Genomic DNA, 10,284 nt, shown 5'->3' with positions numbered 1-10,284 from the left:
TTGGTTGAGGATAAAGAACTCCAATCAACCAAGCCCCGCCGCTCCTAGAAGTATAGATCGAAAAACTACAGATCAAAAAAATATCAATTCATAAAATTATTATAAAATTCAAAATTCAATTTCAAAAACTACAAAAAAACTATTCTCAGAGTTTCCACTCCAAAATCACTCATAAAAATAGAAAAAACATACCTCATTCATATATACATACAACTTAATTTCAAATATCATTTTCAACTTTAAAATAAATCCTACTTTTTTTCTAACTTTCACAATTCTAAAACTTCAAAATTATATTTTAATTTTCATATTCAAATTGGTATGTCTTAAATGAGTAATTTTCAAATAATATTATCATTTTAAATATGTAGATTTAATTTGTTTTCAAAAAGATATTAACCCTCTTTTTTGTCAGAGCATAACTACTCCTACAAGAAAACTACAAATAAAATAATATAAAACACTCGAAAGTAAATTTTACAAGTCTTCAGACTCTCTCTCTCTCTTTTAGGGTTTCTGAGAATCGATCTCAATCGAACTCCGAAAAAAACTCAATAATCAATATGGTAAACTTCGATTTTCCTTCGATTTGTATAATTCGTGCTCGATTTTTGATCTTTATTCAGTTGAAATGTTTTGTTGTTTACAGGAAGGTGATGGGAAATTGGAGGCGCAAATTGAGGTGCTTCTGAATGTAGAGAAGCAGATGAGGCAAGCTGGCGATGTCGCTGCTACTAGAAAAGCAGCTATAGACATTCTTCAGCTTTGCTTCGAAGCTCGCGCATGGAAAACTTTAAATGAACAGATTGTTCTATTGTCTAAGCGCCGTGGACAATTGAAACAGGCACGTTTGTCTATTTTATTTATTTATTAGTTGATTTTTACGACTTCAAAATTTGGGTTTTGGTTCGTTTATAAATCTGGTCTTGAAAATCATGTTTTTGTTTGCTAAATTATGTGAAGGAAAAAGTAGGAAGTTTTAGAGATCAGTAAATTATTGCGTGGAAAAAGTAGGAAGTTTTAGAGATCAGTATATTATTGCGTGCTGTGTGCCGTTAAGCTGTTGGTAGTACCTAAAGATCTTGTTTTTTCACGTAATTGAAGTTTTGATTTGACCTATTGAGTTTCATATAGTTATACTTTACTGAGTGAATAAGCTAATTTGATCTTGACCATCACATTAGCAAAATTGATTTGATGAAGAACCCACCTGTGATATGCTGATAGAAGGCATGTTTTGAACTTAGAGGGCAATGTACTGGACTTACTTTCAGACTGTTCTTTTTATTTTTTTCACTCTTGTAGTGTTGCTGTAAATTCAATGGAAAGAGCAGGTAGACGTGCTGATTCCTTAGTGTGTAATTCAAAACTTCATCAGTTTTAGCTTAGCAGACTTGTAACTTGAGGAAGTAGGTGAGGGTGTTGGGTTAATGTTTTTCTCTAGGTCTAGGTGAGTGGATAGGCTCATCTCTATTCTTTGCTTGGTACAAAAGGAATGGAAGAGAGATTCTTTACTTTGTTTGGACTTCGGAAAAGCAAAAACACAGAGTAGTGCTTAGTATTTTAGGTTACTTGATTAAAAAGATATGTGAGACTACCTGTGAATGCTTCCATGATTAAAGCAGGAGTTTGGATAGGCTGTGGTCTTCATAGAAAAAATGGAAAGTTATCCTGTTTGTTTTTTACTTTTTTAAGTGATACGGGAAAACTAACTCTCGTCCCATACACTTAAACACTGCTAAAAGAAGGGTACTACTTGGTAGGGGTGTTGGATGAATTTTGCCTCTCTTAAGTTAAAAAAAAAGGTTGAGGAACTTGTGAGTCTTACACTATGAGGACCAAGCTTTGTATTTAGGTGGGGATCGATAGAAGCAGGGTGGGGCCATTTCCCCCATGTTTTGAAGGGTCTCAATAATTAAAAAAGAAGAAGTAAAGACTGAAGAGAGTCTTCCATTATTGTGTTCCAGCATAAGAAATGCTGGTAAGGGAAATACATACAGGATGGTTAATACTTAATATGCAAGTTCAAATCCTCATTTGGATTTCACTGGATATGTCGTTGTTTACAATTGCCATGTTGTGCCAAGATTTTGCCTGTTTAATTGATGAACTACTTTAGAGACTGCTTCGTTTGCAATGCCGTTTTTCAGATTTTTGATGAAGATGTTTATTAGGATTATTATTTCAGGGCGATATTGGTGTCTCGACCTCTAGATCTAATATTCGTATTTATGCTTGTTGAATGAAAATAAATGGTTGAAACCGGATTAGTAGGACATGAATAAAATTAAAGATAGGTACACACACATTTGAGCTTTTACCCTGTCAAAAAAGAAGATGAAGACACATTCCAGCTCTGTTGGGAATGAATTTGGAAAGGATGAATGTAGTGGCAAGTTCTTGGTTAATGATGTTAGTCAAGAGGTCCTAAAGAAATGCTAGGAATCAAATCCAAACAAATAGAGGTAAGGAGGGGTGAGGTACAAGGAAAAATGTCAACTACGACCAAAATACAAAAACAGAAAACCTATGTTGGCAACCAAGTTGTGGGTTAGCAGCTTTATATTTGTGGAAATTTTAAGCCAGGTTTCCTATGGCTGCAAAAATTTATCTGGGAGAATGTTGGATTTGGGGTATAAGTGAATAAGTAATCACGGGTCTTGGATGTGTTTTCCTAGGGACAGGTATTTCTATTCTACCAAGCACTACTTCTGCTTTGAACTTATAGGAACAAAAAATAGAAATTACTTGGAGATGCAATGCCCAAGGATGCAAGGAAGTATTTGAACCATGGAATTGCATAGCATGATGAAGCTAGGGAACTGAAAAATGATCAAGAAGTTGGATCGCATTTGCTTCATACTTAATTAGAATTTTTTTGCCTTTACTTGCTTTCACTTACCATCTACCTGGGAACATGCATGTTGTGGCTTCATATGTGAAATGCTTGGGCAATTGGCTACCAATGTGCTTGTGTTTTGAGAATATCGGGTAAGCATACTAGAGTATTTGTAAGCTCCCGAGTCCTGTCCCCCGAGTCCTGTCCATTCCATATTGAAATGCCTTTTTAGTTATGCTCTTCCTTGTCCCCATATATATGCATACGGCATGAGCCATTCTCATGAAAAATATACCTGTGGCATTTCAGCACTTTCTCTAGTTGCGATGACACTGATGCATGATACTATGGCTTCATTTATCCTCTTTAAACTTTATAATAATATGCTTGGTGTTTTTCCTGGTACTTATGCAGGCTGTACAGGCCATGGTCCAACAGGCCATGCAATACATTGACCAGACGCCCGATCTTGACACCAAGATAGAACTTATCAAAACACTGAACAGTGTGTCTGCTGGAAAGGTGAGGACATGTTCATTTTAATGAAAAGACATCACTGCAATTTGATTCTCTTTCCTACTGAGCAACTATGATCTGGAATGCAGATATACGTTGAGATTGAGAGAGCTCGCTTGATTAAGAAGCTCGCAAAGATTAAAGAAGAACAAAAACTCATAGGCGAGGCTGCTGATTTGATGCAAGAAGTTGCTGTAAGTGTTTGTTGACCTTCACTTTGGTGTCTTCTTGGTCTTTTTTGCTTTGTGCAATTGATGTCTAACTGCAATATTCTGGTCCTTACTCTTTATGTTTTTTCCCACTTGCAATGTAATGTGTCCATGGCTTAACTAACAGGTTGAAACCTTTGGAGCGATGGCAAAAACTGAAAAGATAGCCTTTATTCTTGAACAAGTATGTGATTCTCTTCCTTCTCTTTTATCCTTTTTGATGGGCAAACTCTTCCTTCTCTTTATACCCAAAATTTTAACGAGACCGTGCTTTTGGACCAACTGTGTGGTGCTGAACATTGCAGGTTCGTCTATGCTTAGATCATAAAGATTATGTTCGTGCTCAAATTCTCTCGAGAAAGATCAATCCCAGAGTGTTTGAAGCTGATCCATCTAAAGAAAAGAAGAAAGCAAAGGAGGGTGAAAATGTGGTTGAGGAACCTGCTGCAGATATTCCGTCACTGCCAGAGTTGAAGCAGATCTACTATCAATTAATGATTAGGTACATCTGATTATGTTATAAATGTGGCTAAGCAAGTTACCTTCTCTAGAATTGTTGAATGCAACACCCTTCTTACTATCAAGCATTCAGCAGATTCATGCAATCCGAGTATAATTTTAAAATAACGTAATTTATTTTCTTAAGATAACTTGGAATAGTTAATGTGTTCATACTTAAAGCTTGCAACTTCTGCACTTAGTTTTGGTGATTTGTGCAGTATCGGGACTGAAGATATTAGTATTTAAGGCACATAATTTGCTTATTTGCTCATTTTCTGGCAGTTTGTCTACATCTTACTTACATTTGAGTTTGGGTTAGACATGTTTTCTGAATAAAGATTCTGATTGTCTTCATTTTATATATGTTTTAGTTGTCTTTGAGGATTCTAGTTTCCTCCCCTTATCAACTGTGCCAAAGGATTAAAGTGAATGTTATCTGTGCTTTGTCAGAAATGTTTGTTTTTAGTAGAAACTTCATATTTTTTCCGGAAGAGATTATACACCTTGGATGTCATTGAATAAATAGAGACTGAAGTAAGTTCTGCAGAGCTCCATGTTTGAGATAGTTCCATATTTGCTCTGTTTGCTTTGGTTTATTTGTGGATGGACTTCCATTCTTTAAATTTCATTGGGAGCAGGTGACTAAACTTTAGAAGACAATTGTAGTTCTGCTATACTTTGCACTTCTTTTCAAGATGATAAGAAGTGATTGAAGTTGTATTCAGAATACATGACAATTAAATGACATGGTTATGCTCATCTACACCCTATAAATTCACCTAAGCTGATACTGACTTTTGAAGTAGTAAAGGTCTTTCAAAGTTGCATCACCTATCAAATGTAAATGAAAGTTATTTTATTTATCATAGAATAGTTTTTGCCATGTCTCCAAATTTTTTAGGTTGGAGTGACCTTGCATGATTTTCTTAATTGTTGATTTAGCAGGTCAGCAATCCTAAGGCATGAGATTCTTACTTATTTAGAGTGATATAGCTCTAGATGAATGAATGATTTCATTTGGAGATCGTTTTTTGCATTTGTGTATCTTAAACTGGTGTGTCATTCTTTCTACTTCTGTTGCAGGTATTACTCACATAGCAATGATTACCTTGAAATATGTCGCTGTTACAAGGCTATATATGAGATCCCTTCCGTGAAAGAAGACCCAGCACAGTGGATACCAGTAAGATCCCTTTCATGAATTACTCACATTCTGCATAAATTATAATTTCGAGACGTTGCACGTGGTATTATTCGATGGAAAATCAGTTTTGAATTTTTTAAGTAGTAAGTCTATATAATGTAGTGTTGGTTAATGAGCAATTCTTTTCAGAAAAATATAACAATAATCATTCTGCTGCACAATATCATTTGCCTGGATGCCTTAAATGATATTTCACTTCAAAAAAAATAAAAATTCAAAATATGTGACAACTAAATTGATTTACCAATAAAAGGTATGAACTCTGACAAAAGTAAATGGGTTGGGAATTATTAATCTGTTGTAACAGATACGTCACTGCTGCATAGCTTTAAGATTAGGTGACAATTAAATTAATTTACACCTACCTGAAAATTCTAATTGCTAAATCAAGTAGAGGTGATACAAAACCATCAGATATGTCAAATTCATAAAGAGACACTCTTTCTTCCCTATATTGGGAAACAAATTATTTAAGAATAGAAGATATAGGATTAGTTTTTCCCTGGTATCATATGATAATTGTGAGCTGGGCTTGTATTCTTATGCAGCTAGTCAGGCTTCTCTTCATCTAACAAGATAAGGGTCGGCATTCTTTTCAGTTTTCTAGAAAAGGGGGTAGGCATCCTTTTCATCTGTCAGAAAGATTTGGGTTGGGTTGGGGGGGGGGGGGCTTTATTATTTAGCCTGTTTGGATTACCTTTTGGCTTGTGACATGAAGGCATAAGTTAGAAATTTTTACTTATGGCTTTTAGCTTATTTTTGATATTTTGGTTTAAAAACATGTGCTTATAAGCACTTTTTTATTTTACCTAGACACTTCAAAGCTGCTTAAAAACTATTTTGGCTTTAAAGAACCTATAATAAGCCACAATCCAAACAGGCTCTTAGTCTACCCATGTTGATCATTGAACATCTTGGGCAGAAGGAAAACAAATTTCGAACTGTGGCAATAGGCTTGGCTATAATTAGATTAAGAAGAAAACAAGAATGTGTAAATGCGGAAGTGTGGTAATACGAAGAGAGAAACATAAAAGCTAATGGGGAGGAAGAGTCATTACTCTGGCTATAACTCTTTCCACAAACCATTTACTGTTCTCCAGAAGATTTAATAAATGTAACATTATTTTATAGGTTTTAGAGTCCAAGTCTATATTATTAGGAGAAAAATGGGTGGGATGGATGGACGTATTCTATTTTGATAACTTGAAGTCACTGATAAATAAGATACAATGTATTCTGTTTTGTTAACTTGAGTTGTTATTGGAGGCCCTTTCTTAGTGGATCTAGCATAATTTTTTTTATTTTTAATTACATTTCGATTTGTAGACGTGTATAAATGTAGATAGAGGAGCTCGTCATTGTATTTGAGATTCCAAATCTTGAAGAGGGTTAATTGCAGATAATGCTTGATTGACCAGTTTGCTTAACTCTGTTATTTCATGTAGGTTCTGAGGAAAATTTGCTGGTACTTGGTATTGTCTCCCCATGATTCTATGCAATCAAGTCTTCATAACTCAACTTTGGAGGACAAAAATCTTTCAGAAATTCCTCATTTCAGGTTTTGTGCAAAAAACTCTATTGCACTATGTTTACTGTTGCTACTTGTAAAATAAAGGAAAAAAGTAATAACTATGTTTATGGTGTTATTATCTTTGCATTTGTATATTTGGGTTTGTGGGGTAAGATTTCTCAAAATTTTGCCAATTGACATAAACTCTGCTTGGAAATTATTTCATTCTGTGTGTGGTTATATGTCATTTGATGATGAATATTTTGTACTTCCTTTGGAACAAGTTGAAGTTTATATAGCAATTTCTATTTTGGGACATCAAGGATGTTTGCCACCTGTCCATCAACAATATTGTTCTGCATCTTTCAGAAATTTCAAGAATCTTAAGTTTTTTACTATCTTCACAAATTCATCCAATGTATCCGTGACAGACTAGCTTTGAGAAACTGTCTTAGTAATTTCTTTGATTACTAATGACCAATATAGTAGAAATGTCAACTGAGCCATCTTACACTTCCTCCCTAGTCAAATCCTATCACACAATTAATTGGCTGGAGTATTAGAGTTCTAGTCTGGTTCATCGGGCTTTGCATTGTTGCAATGTTTGCGTATTTGATATGAGTCTTGCATGTTAAGGCTGAAGGAGATTAGAGTTATTCAATGATTAATGGATCTTTGAAGTCCTTATTTTCTTAAACTAACATTTTGAAAATTGAAACTCTAAACAGAAATATCAAGTAATGAGTGTATATATAACCTTATTCTACTACCTGACTAACTTATATAGTCTCGTTTATTTCAATATAAATGTGGAATTTTGCATGCTCAGAAGGAAACATTTCTTATCTTTTATCCAACGACTGTTTTTTCAGAAATTTACAATTTTCTCCACCCTCTACACTAGAGGGGAACCAACTTCAGAATAATGATTGTTTTGGTATCTTCCTTTTTTTTGCTTCAGGCTGCTTCTGAAGCAATTGATTACCATGGAAGTCATTCAGTGGACTGCTTTATGGAACACATTCAAGGATGAGTTTGAAAATGAGAAGAATATGCCTGGTGGCACTTTGGGGGACAAGGCTGCTGAAGACCTCAAACTGAGAGTTATTGAGCACGTAATATCTAAGGGCTCACTTTTAGTTCTCCTGTTTGATGATTTGTCATAATGGCGTCCATTTTCCTCTTGAATTGTGCTTTAACTTTTAAGTACTATTTTCCTTGCAGAACATCCTTGTCGTCTCAAAATACTACTCAAGAATAACCTTGAAGAGGCTGGCTGTTTTACTGTGCCTCGATATTCAGGTGCATGTTTAGTTTATTACTTTTCCTAATTTGTTTAGAGTATTGTGTACAATACCTACATGTTTTACTTCATCTTTGGTGGTATTTAGAGAGTTCCTGCTATGATTAAGTGAATGTGGTCTAAACCTTAGTGCAAAGGCCGAGGGCCACTGTAAGTCTTGGGGTCTCTCTGTGCCTTGCAGCAATATAACTTTGTGCTTGTGAAAAACATTAGCTGTTAGATTTGTCAATTCAGATCTGGTTCATTATAGTTAAGATCCTTGGTCTGGCTCTTGCTGATGGCGGGAAATTTGCTATACCTTTGCACTAAAATAGTAAAGAAGGTAAACTGTGTGAAAAAGAAAAAAATGTTGTAGACAACTCAGTGGAGAGTTGCTGGATGTTCCCAATTTTTACCTTCTGTGCACAAACTTTCAAATGTTGGAACTGAAATCATAATCAGCATTCTATTTTCTCTTCATCATTACTGAGCACCATTTGTCTAGATGTTGCAACTGTCACATAATTGTTTTACCTCTCATAGCATACATTTGTCTGGTGATTTCTGATCTTCTTTTCTTTTTTCTTTTTTTTTCAGGAAGCGGAGAAGCACCTATCTGAAATGGTTGTATCAAAAGCTTTGGTTGCTAAAATAGACAGACCTATGGGTATTGTCTGTTTCCAACCCCCAAAAGACAGCAATGATATCTTGAATTCTTGGGCGTCTAATTTGGAGAAGCTGCTTGACCTTGTCGAAAAGAGTTGCCACCAGATCCACAAAGAAACAATGGTGCACAAAGCTGCTTTAAAGGCTTAGAAGACTTTGATCGGACAACTCTACTGGTAGGAGCCAAGCCGAGCCTCACATCAATTATAGCAATTCCGGTCTGGACGTTCATTGTGACAAAGTTGAAATCCTTTTTGCAGTACTCTCTATTCTGAGAAACAAGCAACAAGAGCAAAAACTCGCAAATCTTGATTCCTCTGCCTGTACTATCACGATTTGCCTGCTTGCTTTTCTCGTTGTCGGAGTTTCATTTTCTTCCCCCATTTTGTATCTTTATCTGACGTTTCTCCGCATGATTTATTCATTGTGATCAGCAAAAATTTAGGTTTGATGCCAAGAGATCAGAGATGTCAAGTTCCATTAATTGCTTATTTACTCATCATCACATTCATTAGCGCTGTAGTTTTATTTTGTAATGCATCCTTCTTTAGGGGTTAGCAAAAGGAAAATGGCTTTCTTTTCCCCTTTTAAAATGATCTCTACCTTTGCGTTATCTGTGTGAAAAATATGTGTTTTGAAAATAATACCTAGATCGGTATCGATGGGGTTTACATGCCACTGTAAATCATGGATTGTTTTAGACTACAAAGTTTTTCGATGATTTTCGTTTTTCAAAAAAGCTGTTATGCCAAGTCAAACATCATATAATGTCAAAGGGCCTTTTTGGATTGTAAATGTGGTTGTGGAAACATTTGGAAAAAAAAAGATTAGTGTTAGGTGTGTTTATGAAAATGTTTCAATATGTGGCGTCTTTTGATATTTCGATTATCTTATTAATGAGCTATTTGTCAATAATTTTCATAAATGATGAGGATTTTAGGTTTATTCAATGAGGTTCGAAAAGTATAGTTGGTGAGGTTTAGAGAGTGCAGAGGAAGCAAGTAACACTGCTACGTTGGAACTCTTTCTCATGATTCGTTATTAGGAATAGTTCTGTACTTGTTCGCTACCTTAACCAAAATATTTTCACATAACCATTACTAACACAAAGTTAACAATTATTACAGTTTGTTAACTTATAATAAATTACGAAGACTCATCAATGCAAAAAAAAAATAAAAAAAATAACGATATTCTAATTTTCTGATACAATTTTCTTATATTCTACGACCAATTTCTTTAATAAGAGCGGGTTCAATGAGAGGTCGTTTGAATATAAAGGAAAAATTACATAAATAAATACAATTTAAAAAATAATTACTCATTTTAGCAATACTTTTTGTTTATTACCATTTATATCAAAGCTTTGTTAAATCTGTAATATGTATTAAAAGTGAATTATGTATGCAATATATATGAATTATAATTGTTTTTTGAAATATATCATGTTTGTTTGGTAAAAATTGTCACGTTGTATTATAAGTATATTAAAATGTGTGATAAATGTATTATTCATCATTAAAAATTTTATTATATGTGAATAATAAATTGTTCTTT

The 10,284-nt window shown here is 34.4% G+C and overlaps 1 protein-coding gene across 2 annotated transcripts; it reads left to right on the top strand.

Moving 5' to 3' along the window:
- Positions 1-273: 273 nt before the first annotated feature.
- Positions 274-9,320, top strand: LOC101263403 (26S proteasome non-ATPase regulatory subunit 12 homolog A). 2 transcript variants are annotated; one of them, XM_069297176.1, is made up of 12 exons: positions 410-566; positions 650-844; positions 3,254-3,361; positions 3,445-3,549; positions 3,692-3,748; positions 3,870-4,066; positions 5,149-5,248; positions 6,715-6,827; positions 7,741-7,894; positions 8,004-8,081; positions 8,659-8,903; positions 8,988-9,320. In XM_069297176.1, exons 1-11 carry the CDS (start codon positions 564-566, stop codon positions 8,875-8,877), a joined length of 1,329 nt encoding a protein of 442 aa, XP_069153277.1. In that variant the 5' UTR covers positions 410-563; the 3' UTR covers positions 8,878-8,903; positions 8,988-9,320. The 2 variants fall into 2 exon arrangements, with proteins under 2 accessions (XP_004237482.1, XP_069153277.1); XM_004237434.5 differs by having other exon boundaries at positions 274-566; positions 8,659-9,320.
- The last annotated feature ends 964 nt before the right edge of the window (positions 9,321-10,284 follow it).

This window comes from Solanum lycopersicum, chromosome 4 (assembly GCF_036512215.1).
Source record: "Solanum lycopersicum chromosome 4, SLM_r2.1".
Taxonomy (NCBI): Eukaryota; Viridiplantae; Streptophyta; class Magnoliopsida; order Solanales; family Solanaceae; genus Solanum; species Solanum lycopersicum.
The sequence above is the reverse complement of the archived record's forward strand: the minus strand, read 5'-3'. Positions and strand labels throughout refer to the sequence as shown.

What these genes read in the sequence shown, in the direction of transcription:
- LOC101263403 (XM_004237434.5), top strand. An exon ending in ACAGTGTGTCTGCTGGAAAG is followed by an intron (nt 3,362 to 3,444) that starts GTGAGGACATGT and finishes TCTGGAATGCAG; the next exon opens with ATATACGTTGAGATTGAGAG. An exon ending in ATTTGATGCAAGAAGTTGCT is followed by an intron (nt 3,550 to 3,691) that starts GTAAGTGTTTGT and finishes CTTAACTAACAG; the next exon opens with GTTGAAACCTTTGGAGCGAT.